Source organism: Zootoca vivipara, chromosome Z2, assembly GCF_965207765.1.
Source record: "Zootoca vivipara chromosome Z2, rZooViv2.hap1.1, whole genome shotgun sequence".
Taxonomy (NCBI): Eukaryota; Metazoa; Chordata; class Lepidosauria; order Squamata; family Lacertidae; genus Zootoca; species Zootoca vivipara.
Window position 1 is genome coordinate 4914893 of NC_142585.1, and position 17276 is coordinate 4932168.

Sequence of the window (17276 nt, forward strand, 5' to 3'; positions counted from 1 at the left end):
GACACCGGAAGTTGTGTCGACGCACTTCCTGACATGCGTAGAAGTGACTTTCGAAGCTGGCGGTGGCCATTTTCGGTGCCCATAGAAGGGCAAAACGACACCGGACGTTACGTCGACGCAACTTCCGGTGTCACACGGCTGCCGGTCCCGGATTCTGCAGTCCGGGACTTGGAAGGTAAGGAAATGGATCAAAGTCCCCCATCCAAACCGCGACTATCACTTGTACAAGTCAGGGGGGAAATAAATTCCAATTTTTTGTATCATATTCAAGATCTTACTTCTTTTATTGTACAGTCCATCGATTATTGGTTTCATTTCAGGGATCAATATTCCCGATAAGAGAGCCAAACTCACGTTCAAATGGCTGTTTTTAAAAGTCCGTAACGAATCAATCAGGTCAGTGCAGGTGAGGGGAAAAACTAATCTCAGTTTCTATCATCTACAAGATCTTCATTTCATAGTACAGTCCACGGATTATTAGTTTCAGTTTCAGGGGAATCAAGGGAATCAACGATCCCGTTAAGAGAGCAAAATTCATGTTAAATGGACGTTTTTAAAAGTCCGGATTAATCCGGTTTGCATCCCTTTCTATGGGACTCGCACTCGGAACGCTTTGGGCTGAAGATTGAGTATCCCTGTCCTGTCTTGGGATTTATTTCATCGCACGGCTTTTGTTTTGGCGATCAACACTATGGTTAGAGAGGAAAATCCGCATCAAACGTCTTTCACTCGATACCTTTCTATGGGAAAGTGCCACCCAAAATCTCATCCTTGGATCTGTACAAGGGAGACCCTGCTCTGCTTCCCCCAGACCCCCCCACTGTCTTGGAAACGACCCCCATCGGTCGAACAGGGTTCCGGGTTCAAGTCCGGCTCGACCCCTTCTGCCAAAGGGGAAACGGCGCCCGTCGATTGAGGTTCTTCTTCTTATCCCCCAAAAGGAAACCTTCCATCGACTGTCCCTATTCGGAGAATGTCAGCCAGGTCCGAGAGAGTCCACCCATATTGGCTCGGGTCTCGAACTCGCCGTCACGGTTCTTCGCTCTGCCAAAGTTTCTCCTTTGAACCCCCGGGGGGTTTTGGGGGGGGGGTTACGAGGGTGACTGCCGCCCCCCCAATCTCACATCATGATGTGTCGCCGGCGATGGAGGGCCAGGTGGTCCGAGCGAGAGAAGCTCCGGTCACAGTCTGAGCAGCGGAAAGGCTTGATGCCCGTGTGTTTCCGGAAATGCCGGGTCAATTCGTCCGAACGGGCAAATTTCCAGGTACAGCCCTCCCAGGTACACTTATACGGTTTCTCTCCTGCAGGGGGCGAGAGAGGGTTATTGTTTTAGTAAAATGAAATCACAGAATCCTAGAGTTGGAAGAGACCCCAAGGGCCATCCAGTCCAACCCCCTGCCAAGCAGGAAACACCATCAAAGCATTCTTGACATATGCCTGTCAAGCCTCTGCTTAAAGACCTCCAAAGAAGGAGACTCCACCACACTCCTTGGCAGCAAATTCCACTGTCGAACAGCTCTTACTGTCAGGAAGTTCTTCCTAATGTTGAGGTGGAATCTTCTTTCTTGTAGTTTGAATCCATTGCTCTGTGTCCGCTTCTCTGGAGCAGCAGAAAACAATCTCTCTCCCTCCTCTATATGACATCCTTTTATATATTTGAACATGGCTATCATATCACCCCTTAACCTTCTCTTCTCCAGGCTAAACATACCCAGCTCCCTAAGCCGTTCCTCATAAGGCATCGTTTCCAGGCCTTTGACCATTTTGGTTGCCCTCTTCTGGACACGTTCCAGCTTGTCAGTATCCTTCTTGAACTGTGGTGCCCAGAACTGGACACAGTATTCCAGGTGAGGTCTGACCAGAGCGGAATACAGTGGTACTATTACTTCCCTTGATCTTGATGCTATACTGTACTCCTATTGATGCAGCCCAGAATTGCATTGGCTTTTTTAGCTGCTGCATCACACTGTTGACTCATGTCAAGTTTGTGGTCTACCAAGACTCCTAGATCCTTTTCACATGTACTGCTCTCAAGCCAGGTGTCTCCCATCCTGTATTTGTGCCTTTCATTTTTTTTGCCTTACATTTCTCCTTGTTAAAATTCATCTTGTTTGCTTTGGCCCAGTTGTCTAATCTGTTAAGGTCATTTTGAAGTGTGATCCTGTCCTCTTAGGTATTAGCCACCCCTCCCAATTTGGTGTCATCTGCAAACTTGCTCAGGATGCCCTCAAGCCCATCATCCAAGTCATTGATCAAGATGTCGATTAAGACTGGGCCCAAGACAGAACCCTGTGGTTCTTCCCACTAGTCACTTCTCTCCAGGATGAAGAGGAGCCATTGATGAGCACCCTTTGGCTTCGGTAAATAGGATGCCTGCAAGGGATTTTATTATTCCAAAACTGAACCCTTCCTCCAATTGTCAGTAAAAAGAGAATGACAGCAAGCTTGAACCTTTCTGTAAAAAAGAGAATTTGTTATTATTTTTAAAAAGCCTTCCTCTGATTGCCAATATCAGGATGAGGCCGGTAAGGCTGAACCTACCTGTGTGTATCCTTCTGTGCGCTTTTAAGTGTGAGCTCTTTGTGTAAACTTTGCTACAACCCTCAAAGTCGCACTGGTGAATACGCCTCTTCTTGAGGTCCGGGGAGCCGGTCTCCTGCATCTGGCTCACAGAGGAAGGCCTGGCAAGAGATCGGCAGAGAGGAGGGGGGTCACAAAATAATAATTATTATTATCATAATATTGGCCACTAATAGTTAAAAATAAAATAACAGTTAAAAAACAGTCAGAAATAAATACTCTTTCAGAACCTGAGAGTAAGGTTCAAATAATAACAAACAACAGCAAACAACAACAACAACAATTTGAATTCCTAGTCTGTAAGACTCAGTTTAAATCCTTTCTTTACAGAAAGGTTCAGCCTTGTTGGCATCCTATGCCAGGAAACTCACTCTCTCTGGAGCTCGGGGAAGGAGGCCGGGCGGCTCTCTGAAGCGCTGTCGTCGCTCTCGCTGCCAATGCCAACCGGGCAAATGGAACCAGGGTCCACTTTCACTGCGGGGGGGAAACGGAAGTCCATTCAGAAAAAGGACAACACTTCCCAGGAGATATTTGTAGTTTCCCGGAGTTTAGTGATCTGACATGGTCATTTCTCCCTGTTTCTGTTTACTTCCCCTTTTGGGAACAATAAAATCTTTTTTTTTTTTTACAGAAAAGTTTAGCCTTGCTGGCATCCTCTTAATATGGACAAGCGGAAGAAAGTTTCCTAGAATTATAGAAACATAGAGTTAGAAGAGACCACAAGGGCCATCCAGTCCAACCCCCTGCTAAGCAGGAAACACCATCAAAGCATTCCTGACATATGGCTGACAGCAACGCGTGGCCGGGTCAGCTAGTATAATCATAGAATCATAGACTTGGAAGAGACCCCAAGGGCCATCCAGTCCAACCCCCTGCCAAGCAGGAAACACCATCAAAGCATTCTTGACATATGCCTGTCAAGCCTCTGCTTAAAGACCTGCAAAGAAGGGGATTCCACCACACTTCTTGGCAGCAAATTCCACTGCCGAACAGCTCTTACTGTCAGGAAGTTCTTCCTAATGTTTAGGTGGAATCTTCTTACTTGTAGTTTGAATCTATTGCTCCGTGTCTGCTTCTCTGGAGCAGCAGAAAACAACCTTTCTCCCTCCTCTATATGACATCCTTTTATATATTTGGACATGGCTATCATATCACCCCTTAACCTTCTCTTCTCCAGGCTAAACATACCCAGCTCCCTAAGCCGCTCCTCATAAGGCATCGTTTCCAGGCCTTTGACCATTTTGGTTGCCCTCCTCTGGACACGTTCCAGCTTGTCAGTATCCTTCTTGAACTGTGGTGCCCAGTACTGGACACAGTACTCCAGGTGAGGTCTGACCAGAGCAGAATACAGTGGTACTATTACTTCCCTTGATCTAGACGCTATACTCCTATTGATGCAGCCCAGAATTGCATTGGCCTTTTTAGCTGCTGCATCACACTGTTGACTCATGTCAAGTTTGTGGTCTACCAGGACTCCTAGATCCTTTTCACATGTACTGCTCTCAAGCCAGGTGTCTCCCATCCTGTATTTGTGCCTTTCATCCCCCCCCCCAAGTATAGTACTTTACATTTCTCCTTGTTAAAATTCATCTTGTTTGCTTTGGCCCAGTTGTCTAATCTGTTAAGGTCATTTTGAAGTGTGATCCTGTCCTCTGGGGTATTAGCCACCGCTCCCAATTTGGTGCCGTCTGCAAACTTGCTCAGGATGCCCTCAAGCCCACCATCCAAGTCATTGATCAAGATGTTGAATAAGACTGGGCCCAAGACAGAACCCTGTGGCACCCCACTAGTCACTTCTCTCCAGGATGAGGAGGAGCCATTGATGTTCGGTCGAACCCTTTGGGTTCGGTCAGTCAGCCAGTTACAAATCCACTGAATGGTAGCATTGTCTAGCCCGCATTTTACCAGCTTCTTTACAAGAATATCATGGGGCACCTTGTCAAAGGCCTTGCTGAAATCAAGATAGGGTACATCCACAGCGTTCCCTTCATCTACCTTGCTGGCCTCCTCTCAATATGGACAAGCGGAAGAAAGTTTCCTTTTTTGAAGAATTACAGAAAGGTTCAACCTTGCTGGCCTCCTCTCAATATGGACAAGCGGAAGAAAGTTTCCTCTTTTGAAGAATTACAGAAAGGTTCAACCTTGCTGGCCTCCTCTCAATATGGACAAGCGGAGGAAGCTTTCCTTTTTGGAACAATCAAATCCTTTTACAGAAAGGATTTCAGCCTTGCTGGAATCCTCTTAATATTGCCATGATCTGTATAACCACCCTGCAGTACCCTCACCAGACCCGGCGTCCTTCCCATCGCCCCCGATGAGGGGCACCGTCACAGCGGCCGCTGCCACTCCGTCGGCCGGCATGGCGGCGTAAACAACCGGCAGCGACTGGACCACCAGCGGGATGGTCTGGAGTTTGCCCATCTTGCCGGGCAGCTGGAATGAGGGGAGCGTGTGGATCACGTGCAGGATCTGCTGCCCGCCGCTGCCCTGGCTGGAGGCCAGGATAGAGCCCGGAGAGAGGACGGCAGGAATGGCGGAGGACGCAGAGCCGAGCGCCGCGACCGCAGGCGGCGCAGCGGGCGGCGCGGCAGACCGGAAGCAGGAGAGCGGGTTCTGGGGCGGCGGCGGCGGCTTGGTCTTGTGGACCGACAGATCCACCGGCTCGGCCAGCAGCTCCTCGGGGGGCTCGGTCTTGATGTCGCCCAGCAACGCAGCCGGTGGCTCGCTGTCGCCCAGCAGCGGCAAGGAACTCATGGCGGGCAGCTGAGCCAGGAGCCTGGGGAAGGGAAGAGAAGGGCCAGTCAGGTCTGGGTTCCCGAATGCCTGGGTTTGCAAACGCCTTGGGAAGGTTTCCTTTTTGGAATAATAAAATCCCCTCCCTTTTTTTACAGGAAGTTTCAGCCTTGTTGGCATCCTGTAAATATTGACAATTGGAGGAAATAATACAGAAAGGTTCCACCTTCCTGGCCTCCGCTTAATATGGACAAATGGAAGAAAGGTTTCGATTTTGGAATAATAAAATTCATTTTTTTACAAAAAGGTTCAGCCTCGCTGGCATTCCTCGTAATATGGGCAAGCGGAGAAAAGTGTCCTTTTGGGAATCATAAAATCCTCCATGAAATTATTGTCCTTCAATGTTATGATTATTGTTTATTTTTTCTTTATACTGCCATATACCCGAAGGTCTCAGAGTGGTTCACATAAAATATCACATAAAAAGGTAAAGGCATAGCTGCCAAGTCTCCCGGTTTCCCCGGGAAACCCCCATTTTTCCAGCTGTCCCAGATTGTTTTGTTTCCCCCCGGTTTATTCTGGCGCGGCGGCCATTTTGGAACTGGGCGGAGCATGCTCAGAAGCGACTTTTGATGCTGCTGTGCCCAGTTCCAAAATGGCTGCAGCACAACTTCTGGTGCGGCGGCCATTTTGGAACTGGGCACAGCAGCATCCAAAGTCACTTCTGAGCATGCTCCGCCCAGTTCCAAAATGGCCGCTGCGCTACTTCCGGTCTGCTACTTCCGGCCCGGTCCCTTATTTTTCAGAGAGGAACTTGGCAGATACGGGTAAAGGTAAATATTCTTCATTATTATTCTTGTTCGTTTTGTCTCAGGGTGGTTCACATAAAATATCGCATACATAACATCAAAACACAAACAACCCATTATTATGATTATGATTATGATTATGATTATGATTATCATTACAGTAGAACCTCGGTTTATGAACACCTCGCTTTATGAATTTTCGGTTTATGAACGCTGCGGACCCATCTGGAACGGATTAATTCACTTTCCATTACTTTCTATGGGAAAGTTCGCTTCAGTTTATGAATGGACTTCCGGAACCAATTACACCCATGCTTCGGGTTAAGTACGCTTCAGGTTGAGTACTCCGCGGACCCGTCTGGAATGGATTAATCCACTTCCCATTACTTTCAATGGGAAAGTTCGCTTCAGTTTATGAACGCTTCAGTTTATGAACAGACTTCCGGAACCAATTGTGTTCATAAACCGAGGTACCACTGTATTATCATTATGTCCTAAGGCCACGACTGTGAGCACTCACGATGCTCCCTGCCCAAATATTACCCCATAAAACATTTTTACAGAAAGCTTGGGGTTGCAAGCGGTGCCAAAAAGCTTTGCCAAACGGGCCCCCCTGGCTGCAGCCGGACCCCCCAAGGCTTTTCCAAGACTTGGCAAAAGAGGCTGCCCTGTAGAACTGGCTCAGGTGTGGGGCACCCACCCACAGTCAACAGGAGAGCCCCGCCCGGGCACCCCCCTTTTACAGAAAGGTTCGACCTTGCTGGCCTCCTCTTAATATGGACAACCGGAGGAAGGTTTCCTTTTGGGAGCAAGAAGTTTTTTTAGAAATGCATAGACCATTGGACCAATCATGATGAAATTAGGCTGAAGTTTAATAAGCAGGTGGCGCTGCGGGTTAAACCACGGAGCCTAGGGCTTGCTGATCAGAAGGTCAGCGGTTCGAATACCCGCCACGGGGTGAGCTCCTGTAGCTCGGTCCCAGCTCCTGCCAACCTAGCAGTTCGAAAGCACCTCAAAATGCAAGTAGATAAATAGGGAAAGGTAAACGGTGTTTCCGTGCACTGCTCTGGTTCGCCAGAAGCAGCTTTGTCATGCTGGCCACATGACCTGGAAGCTGTACGCTGGCTCCCTCGGCCAATAATACGAGATGAGCGCCGCAACCCCAGAGTCGGTCATGACTGGACCTAATGGTCAGGGGTCCCTTTACCTTTACCTTTAATAAGTTAACTGTTTATCTTTGGACAGGAGAAAAAGAATCATTTTCTTCATAACCGTTAAAACAATTCATTTCACTAAAACAATAATATTATGGCATATGTATCCATGTTTGTTAACTGATGTGCTTAAACCAGGCATCCCCAAACTTCGGCCATCCAGATGTTTTGGACTACAATTCCCATCATCCCTGACCACTGGTCCTGTTAGCTAGGGATCATGGGAGTTGTAGGCCAAAACATCTGGAGGGCTGGAGTTTGGGGGTGCCTGGCTTAAACTTTCAAAAAAATTGGGCTAGACTTCCTCAACCTCAGCCCTCCAGATGTTTTGAGACTACAATTCCCAGCATCCCTGACCACTGGAACCGCTAGAGAAAAACAGCTACCAGATTTTTAGAAGACATCTGAAGGCAGCCCTGTTTAGGGAGGCTTTTAATGTTTAATTATTTTATCTCATTTTTCTGTTGTAAGCCACCCAGAGTGGCTGGGGAAACCCAGCCAGATGGGCGGGGTATAAATAAATTATTATTATTATTATTATTATTATCATCATCATTATCATTATTATTGCTAGGGATCATGGGAGTTGTAGGCCAAAAACATCTGGAGGGGCAAGGTTGGGGAAGCCTGACTGAGTTTCAGCACACATGAAAAACTTTAAACCAATTTCTCTTTCCTGATGAATTGCCTTTGAACTAGTTTAAAGAGAAAATCTTGAGAAATATTTTTCCTCCCAAAGCATTTTATTTAAAGGCAGATCAGAAAGAGGAGGAGGAGGAGAGAAAGAGAGAGAGAGAGAGAGAAGAGAGGGGGGGGAGAGGGAGATGAGTCCAGGGAGAGAGAGAAGAGAGGGATAGAGCAAGGGAGATTTGAGAGAGAGAGAGAGAGAGAGGGAGGGAGGGAGGGAGAGAGAGAGAGAGAGAGAGAGGAGTCCAGGGAGGGAGGTGAGGGAGGGAGGGAAGAGAGGGATAGAGGAGGGGAGATTTGAGGGAGGGATGGAGAGAGAGAAAGAAAGAGGGAGGAAGAGAGAGAGAGATGTGAAGGTAAGGGTTGTTTGAGCATCACAGGGAAGCCAGCCTGCAGGCTGTTGCCACGGCAACCGGATGCACCTGAGGATGGAGCTGGTACCCAGCTGCATCCCTTTCTAGGGGAAAGCAAGCCGTGCTTCAGGAATTTGAGTACTAATACGGGGCGACGACTGCAAAAGGCAATCTGCGCAGCGCAGGATGACGCAGAGCGCAGCCTCTAGAGCACTGCAGAGTTCCCCTCCGGCCCCTTGCAGGGATGAGGGAGCCTCCGGTTGCCCACCTGCCCCCCAAGGGGGCCAAGAAGGACCCGGTCTCCCTGCTAGTCTGAAGCTGCTGGTGCTGATGGGGCCAGGTACCAAGCTCTGTCAGGTGCACCCCGTTGCCGTGGCAACAGAACCTGCAGGCTGGCTTCCCGGTGATGCTCAGAAAAAGCCCTGCCTTCTCTCTCTCTCTCTCTCTCTCTCTCTCCCCCCCCCCCCGGTCTCTCTGTCTCTTCTCTCTTTCTCTATACAGTGGTGCCTCGCTAGAGGAATTTAATTTGTTCCACGGGTCGATTCTTATAACGAAAAATTCATCTAGCAAATGCCATAGGAATGCATTGTTGTTGTTGTTGTTGTTTTTGCCCATAGGAATGCATTAATTGAATTTCAATGCATTCCTATGGGAAACCGCAATTCACTAGACGAATTTTTCGTAAAACGAATTTGTCTAGCGAGGCAACCTCTGCTCAAACAATCCTTCCGTTAAGCGAAAAATCCATCTTACAGGGCGTTCGTCTAGCGAGGCACCCACTGTACTTGTTTTCTCTTGCTCTCCATTCTTCTCTCAAATCTCCCTTCCTCTAGCCCTTTCTTCTCTCTTTCCCTCCCTGGACTCCTTCTCTCTCTCCTTCTCTCTCTCTCTCTCTCTCTCTCTCTCCCCTCTTGGTCTCCTTTCTTCTTTCTTTCCCTCCCTCTTCCTCCCTGGACTACTTATTATTATTATTATTATTATTATTATTATTATTATTATTATTCCTCCTCCTCCTCCTCCTCCTCCTCTCTCTCTACTTTCTTTCTCTGGCTCTCCATTCCTCTCTCAATCTCCCTTCCTCTATCCCTCTCTTCTCTCCCTCCCTCCCTCCCTGGACTCTTCTCTCTCTCTCTCAAATCTCCCTTCCTCTATCCCTCTCTCCTCTCCCTCCCTCCCTGGATTCCCATCTCTCTCCCTCCCTCTCTCTCGAATCTCCCTTCCTCTCTCTCCCTCCCCCCCTCTGTGTGTGTCTTTCTCTCTATCTTTCTCTTGCTATCCATTCCTCTCTGAAATCTCCCTTCTTCTATCCCTCTCTTCTTTCTTTCTTTCTTTCTTTCTTTCTTTCTTTCTTTCTTTCTTTCTTTCTTTCTTTATTTCCCTCCCTCTTCCTTCCTGGACTTTTCTTCTTCCTCTCTCTCTCTCTCTCTCTCTCCTTTCTTTGCCAGCAGGGAAGGGCGAGGTCCGGAGGAAATTCCTGCCATAGGTGTGGACACGGCTGCAAGGCGGCTGGGTTTCCCCCCCCCATCTCGCCAGCTCCTTAGGCTGGCCAGAACTTTCCTGGAGATAAGGATCATTTTATTATTTCTTTTCTGCCCATCTGGCCCTCTCCACCCAGCTTCAACTGCCTAGGCAAGCCCAAAGCAAGGAGGCAAATTCAGCCTGGAGCCAAGTGTGAGGCGCCCAGCCATGACCCGGCGCCGCCCGGGTCCTGCCCAGAGTTGAAAAATGCGGGCGTTGCTGCTGCAGCTCTCCACCCAGCGCAGGCTGGGTGTGCCTGCCGGACTTAAAAAAACTAAACTAAACTAAAACAGCAACATTTCACTGTTGTTGTTTAGTCGTTTAGTCATGTCCGACTCTCCGTTACCCCATGGACCAGAGCACGCCAGGCACTCCTGTCTTCCACTGCCTCCTGCAGTTTGGTCAAACTCATGTTTGTAGCTTCGAGAACACTGTCCAACCATCTCGTCCTCTGTCGTCCCCTTCTCCTTGTGCCCTCCATCTTTCCCAACATCAGGATCTTTTCCAGGGAGTCTTCTCTTCTCATGAGGTGGCCAAAGTATTGGAGCCTCAGCTTCACGATCTGTCCTTCCAGTGAGCGCTACGGGCTGAAATGTTCCTTCTATTTTTTGGTATATTATCAGGGATGAGTCTTCTCATGAGGTGGCCAAAGTATTGGAGCCTCAGCTTCAGGATCTGAAGAATGGATAGGTTTGATCTTCTTGCAGTCCATGGGACTCTCAAGAGTCTCCTCCAGCACCATAATTCAAAAGCATCAATTCTTCGGCGATCAGCCTTCTTGATGGTCCAGCTCTCACTTCCAGACATCACTACTCGGAAAACCATAGCTTTAACTATACGGACCTTTGTCGGCAAGGTGATGTCTCTGCTTTTTAAGATGCTGTCTAGGTTTGTCATTGCTTTTCTCCCAAGAAGCAGGCGTCCGTATAGTTAAAGCTATGGTTTTCCCAGTAGTGATGTATGGAAGTGAGAGCTGGACCATAAAGAAGGCTGATCGCCGAAGAATTGATGCTTTTGAATTCTGGTGCTGGAGGAGACTCTTGAGAGTCCCATGGACTGCAAGAAGATCAAACCTATCCAGGCTTAAGGAAATCAGCCCTGAGTGCTCACTGGAAGGACAGATCCTGAAGCTGAGGCTCCAATACTTTGGCCACCTCATGAGAAGAGAAGACTCCTTGGAAAAGACCCTGATGTTGGGAAAGATGGAGGGCACAAGGAGAAGGGGACTCCCTGGAAAATACCCTGATGTTGGGAAAGATGGAGGGCAGAAGGAGAAGGGGACTCCCTGGAAAAGACCCTGATGTTGGGAACGATTGAGGGCACTAGGAGAAGGGGACAACAGAGGACGAGATGGTTGGACAGTGTTCTCGAAGCTACGAACATGAGTCTGACCAAACTGACCAAACTGCGGAAGGCAGTGCAAGACAGGAGTGCCTGGCGTGCTCTGGTTCATGGGGTCACGAAGAGTCGGACATGACTAAACAACAACAGCATGGGCACTGGAAGCGGCCGCTGAGACCACATAACAGAGGTCTTGAAAGACCTACATTGGCTCCCAGGACATTTCTGGGCACAATTTAAAGTGTTGGTGCTGACCTTGAAAGCCCTAAACAGCCTTGGTCCTCTAGACCTGAAGGAGCATCTCCACCCCGGACACCGGGGTCCCTCTCCCCAGGGCCTTCTGGGGGTTCCCTCCCTGCAAGAGGTGAGGTTGCAGGGAACCAGGCAGAGGGCCTTCTCGATGGTGGCGCCCTCTCCCATCAGATGGCAAGGAAATCAGCAACTATCTGGCTTTTAGAAGACATCGGAAGGCAGCCCTGTTTAGGGAAGTTTTGACGTTTTAGTCTATTTAATATTCTGTTGGCAGCCGCCAAGAAGGAGGACACGGGAACAGTGGGTGGGCAACCTGGAATGGACAAGAAAAGAGGGGTGATAACCTCACTCTGGAGATCTTTGTAAAGAGCGCAGGCCAGAAGGATATGAGCCGCCGATTTGGTCACCTCCACCGTTTTTCCCAGTGGGATTTTTTGGAATCGTCCGTCCCTTGAGGACAGCCAAAGGCGGTATTCAATCTTGCTCAAGAGTAGAAGCACGTTGCTCTTTTGGAATTATTAAGTGGTGCAAATAGGCTTTTCCAAAGAGGTGGAAAATAGCGATTCCATGGGCAAAATTTCCCAATGGTGGCCAAGTTGTTCTGACGCTCGTTGGCGCTGGCAAATTAGACTGTAGGCTTGACTAAAACCCAAAGTGATTAGCTGTTGTTGTGCTGATAAACCACAAGAGTGAAGTTTGGGAAAGGCAATTTCACTCCGGGGCTCTGATGACAACCTTGTAGCACTAGGAATATTAGTCGGGGGTGGGGGTGGGGGTGGGATTCGAGTTTAGACGAAGCCAATACCGTAGTACTTTGGTTCTCAAATTTAATCCGTTCCGGAACCCTCCCTGCGCACCCTCTGCCGCTCCCGTTTCCTGGGGTTGCGCCGCATCCGCGTTTTTCGCCTCCTCCGACCACCGCCCGGGGGCGCCCCCACCTGTCAACCCGGAGCCAATCTCACTCCATCGCCTCGCCGCCACCCGCGGGGGCGCAGGCAGCGACCACCCGCGGGGCCGTTCTCTCGCTGCCAGCCAGGGCTCGAGTGCCCCCCTTTGGGAGACGCCAAGAAGAGGCTCTCTCCCGTACGTAAAAGTAGCGGCTGCCCGGCCTCCAGCTCCTCCTCTTCCCGGCGCGCTCCCCGCCGCTCCCGTTTCCTCGGGGGGCTCCTCCAGCCTCGCTCCCTCGCCTCCGCCGGGGGCGCAGCAGTGCCGCGACATAAAGCCCCCACCCCCACACCCCCCCTCGGGAGACGCCCTGCTGAGGCTCTCCCGTGCGTAAAACAGGCACAGCGGCCCGGCCTCTCCAGCTCCTCCCCTGCGCGCTCGGCCGGGCCCTCTGCCGCTCCCGTTTCCTCGGGGGGGGGGGTGCCGCCTCCGCGCTTCCGCCTCCTCCGCCCACCGCCCTTGACAAGCCTGGCGGCGGCGGCGGCTGTTCTCCGCCGAGCCGGGCTCCCCACCTATCTGCCCGTCCCTGACCCCACCCTCCCCCCACCCCGTACCCTGTCAACCTTGAGCCAGCCTCCCTCCCTCGTCAATCCGCCGCCACCAGGGGCGCAGCGGCCACCAGGGGCGCAGCCTGCTCGAGTCCCAGAACCGGGGGCGGGGGGGGAGGGGAAACAGCAGAGCCCCGCCAGAAAATAATAAGTCTTTAATACGGTCCAAGACCAGCGAGGTCGCGCCAGAAAGCCACCACCCCCGCCACACCCCCTCGGGAGACGCCCAGCCGAGGCTCTCCTCCGTGCGTAAAAACACGCCTCCAACTCCTCCTCTTCCCGGCGCGCTCTCGGCTGCGCCCTCTGCCGCTCCCGTTTGCGGGAGGCTGGCGCCGCCTCCGCGCTTCCGCCTCCTCCGCCCACCGCCCTTGACCGCTTCCCTGCCCACCCACCCGCCACCCACCGCCGCCTCCTCCACCCACCGCCCTGCTGGACCACCTCCCTGCCTGCTCCTCTCGCCGGGGGTTCCCGTGCGCAAAGCGAGGCTGGCTGGCTGCTTTTCTCCGCCGAGCTGGGGGTCTCTCTCACCTCACCCACCCACCCCCGCCTCCTCCAGCCACCGCCCTGCAGGGCCATCTCCCTGCCCGCTCCGCGCTGAGCGCACCTCTCGCCGGGGGTCCCCAATCCGGGCTGGACGCGACGGCGGCTCTACTCCGCGGAGCCGCGCTCCTCCACCCACTTGCCCGTCCCTGACCCCACCCACCACCGCCGCCACCCGCCACCCGCCCACCGCCCGGGACCGCTTTCCCCACGCGCTCACCGCCTCGGCGCCGTGCGCTCCCCTCGCCGTGTGCGCAAAAGCGAGGCTGGCTGCTGGACGCGGCGCCGGTGGCGGCGGCTCCTCTCTCCCCCACCCAACTGCCTGACCCCACCCAGCGGCTCCACCCAGTCGCGGCTCCACCAGCTGTCAATCAGCAGCGGTGGGGGAGGGAGGGAGGGGAGGAGGCAGGTGGACAAATTGTGCGGCGAGGGCGCAGCCGCCGCAGCCCTCCCTCCTCCACCCTTTCCCCCATTCCTCCTTCTCCACCCTTTTCCCATTCCCCCCTCTTCGCACCAGCAGAAGCAGGGGCCGATCTGGGTTGGGCTGCCCCACCCTTTCTGACTCCACCTTCCCGGGACAGGAGGCAGCCTTCCAAATCCTTTTACAGTGGTACCTCGGTTTATGAACACAATTGGTTCCGGAAGTCTGTTCATCAACCGAAGCGTTCATCAACTGAAGCGAACTTTCCCATTGAAAGTAATGGAAATAAAAATAATAATTTATTATTTATACCCCGCCCATCTGGCTGGGCTTCCCCAGCCACTCTGGGCGGCTTCCAACTGAATATTAAAAACAGTACAGCACCAGACATTAAAAACTTCCCTAAACAGGGCCGCCTTCAGTTGTCTTCTAAAAGTAAAATAATTGCTTATTGTCTTGACATCTGCTGGGAGGGCGTTCCACAGGGCGGGTGCCACTACCAAAAAGGCCCTCTGTCTGGTTCCCTGCAACCTCAACTCTCGCAATGAGGGAACCACCAGAAGGCCCTCGGTGCTGGATCTCAGTGTCCGGGCTGAATGATGGGGGTGGAGACGCTCCTTCAGGTATATAGGAACGAGGCCGTTTAGGGCTTTAAAGGTCAGTACCAACACTTTGAACTGTGCTCGAAAACGTACTGGGAGCCAGTGTAGATCTCTCAGGACCGGTGTTATGTGGTCCCGGCGGCCACTCCCAGTCACTAATCTAGCTGCTGCATTCTGGATTAATTGCAGTTTCCGGGTCACCTTCAAAGGTAGCCCCACGTAGAGCGCATTGCAGTAGTCCATTAAAGTGGATTAATCTGTTCCAGATGGTCCGCGGAGTGCTTAAACTGAAGTGTTCATCAACTGAAACGAACTTTCCCATTGAAAGTAATGGAAAGGGGATTGATCCGTTCCAGACGGTCCGCGGAGTACTTAAACTGAAGCGTTCATCAACTAAAGCGAACTTTCCCATTTTACTTTTGAATGAAACCATTGATCCATCAAACAAAAGCAATCACCAATGTACTGTACAATAAAATAAGTAAGATATTGCAGATGATAAAAAACGAAAATTAAATCAGGAGCACTGATGAGAGTCATTGTTTGGCTGCTTCTAGCCATTTCCGCAGTCACACCGTCAATCCATCAGGAGCTGAACTGGGATCCACACAGCCACAAAAACAGAGGAACCGAAAAAGACGCCAAAACGCCCAATCGAGAGCAAAAAGCAAAGCGCCGTTTGACTTCCAAAATGTCTGGAAACCAAGGCGTGGCTTCAGTTTGCAGATGACACCAAATTGGGAGGGGTGGCTAATATTTTGTGCTCTCCTCTTTCACCCTCATTACAAGGTTCTTGAATTCCTCCTCACTTTCTGCCATCAAGGTTGTGTCATCTGCATACCTGAGGTTGTTGATATTTCTTCCGGCAATCTTAATTCCGGCTTGGGATTCATCTAGTCCAGCCTTTCACATGATGAATTCTGCATATAAGTTAAATGAGCAGGGAGACAATATACAACCTTGTCGTACTCCTTTCCCAATTTTGAACCAATCATTTGTTCCATATCCAGTTCTAACTGTAGCTTCTTGTCCCACATAGAGATTTCTCAGGAGACAGATGAGGTGATCAGGCACTCCCATTTCTTTAAGAACTTGCCATAGTTTGCTGTGGTCGACACAGTCAAAGGCTTTTGCATAGTCAATGAAGCAGAAGTAGACGTTTTTCTGGAACTCTTTAGCTTTCTCCATAATCCAGCGCATGTTTGCTATTTGGTCTCTGGTTCCTCTGCCCCTTCGAAATCCAGCTTGCACTTCTGGGAGTTCTCGGTCCATATACTGCCTAAGCCTGCCTTGTAGAATTTTAAGCATAACCTGGCTAGCGTGTGAAATGTATTCTCTCATAACATTCCAAATTTAATTGTTTCCAGAGTTACAGACCCGGAGTTTGCGCCCTTCTCCCACACCGGCTTAACCTCCCTGGGCGGGAACAGACACCTCAGCGCATGAGGCGGCTGTGCTTGGGTCCTGTCCACCCTCGCCAGCTTCTCAAAATGCTTGCGAGCGTTGCGGATGTTGATCAGGGTGGCAGCGGAAGCTAGAAGAGAGCCAGGAGAGGAGGGGCCGGCTTCCCGGCTTCCCCATACCTGCGGAACTCCCCTCTACTAGATTCCCCTGCCACGGGGGTGCTTTCTCACCATCCCGACACCCGCGGAACTCCCTGACACTGGATTTGCGGAGGATTCGAACCTGAGCCTTTGCTTTCCCCTCCCCCAAGGAATCCGGCGGGGCAATTGCCTGTGAAAGATGTAAATTTGTTTTTATATGCCACAACTGCAGCCAGAATATTGCTAGCAAAGTATTGGAAGACACAGAAGACACCTACAGTGGAAGAATGGCCAATAAAGATGTCGGACTATATGGAACTTGCTGATCTGACCGGAAGACTACGCGACTGGGGAGAGGAGAAGGTGGAAGAGGAATGGAAGAAATTTAGAATTTATTATAAAAAAATATTGCAGAATTGATGTATGAAGAGAACTATAAGCAATTGGGAAGTTGCAGGTTAAGAATTTAAGTGTGATATAATTGAAAATAGGTTAGAATATGATAATGAGTTGTAAAATTGAGAAAAAGATGTTGTAATTAGGTTTGGAAAACTTGCCAAGAATGTTATACAATGAGCCGTTAGAAAGGGGGCTCGGGGAAGTCTCTTGCCAAAATGAGATAAAATGGATTGTATATGTTGTTCTGTTGTTTTTAATTTTCCTTTTCCTTTTTGTACTTTTCTTTTTTGTCAATATGGATGATATAACAATGTACAGTGGAACCTCGGTTTATGAACACCTCGGTTTACAAATTTTCGGTTTACGAACTCCGCGGACCCATCTGGAACGCATTAATTCATTTTCAATGGGAAAGTTCGCTTCAGTTTATGAACGCTTCAGTTTACGAACAGACTTCCGGAACCAATTGTGTACATAAACCGAGGTAAAGGTAAAGGGACCCCTGACCATTAGGTCCAGTCGTAACCGACTCTGGGGTTGCGCGATCATCTCACATTATTGGCCGAGGGAGCCGGCATATAGCTTCCAGGTCATGTGGCCAGCATGACAAAGCCGCTTCTGGCAAACCAGAGCAGCACATGGAAACGCCGTTTACCTTCCCGCTGTAGCGGTTCCTATTTATCTACTTGCATTTTGACGTGCTTTCGAACTGCTAGGTTGGCAGGAGCTGGGACCAAGCAACGGGAGCTCACCCCGTCACAGGGATTCGACCGCAGACCTTATAATTAT

At 50.5% G+C, this 17276-nt stretch overlaps 1 protein-coding gene across 3 annotated transcripts; it reads right to left on the bottom strand.

Annotated features, from left to right (window-relative positions):
- Window positions 1-265: 265 nt before the first annotated feature.
- KLF8 (KLF transcription factor 8) lies at window positions 266-13688 on the bottom strand. Of its 3 annotated transcripts, none has more exons than XM_088665237.1 (5): window positions 13586-13688; window positions 4867-5357; window positions 2953-3055; window positions 2543-2682; window positions 266-1302 (listed from the first exon to the last, which is right to left on the bottom strand). In XM_088665237.1, exons 2-5 carry the CDS (start codon window positions 5333-5335, stop codon window positions 1121-1123), a joined length of 894 nt encoding a protein of 297 aa, XP_088521363.1. In that variant the 5' UTR covers window positions 5336-5357; window positions 13586-13688; the 3' UTR covers window positions 266-1120. The 3 variants fall into 3 exon arrangements, with proteins under 3 accessions (XP_088521363.1, XP_060126205.2, XP_088521362.1); XM_060270222.2 differs by lacking the exon at window positions 13586-13688 and adding an exon at window positions 12294-12921; XM_088665236.1 differs by lacking the exon at window positions 13586-13688 and adding an exon at window positions 12427-12563.
- Window positions 13689-17276: the final 3588 nt, after the last annotated feature.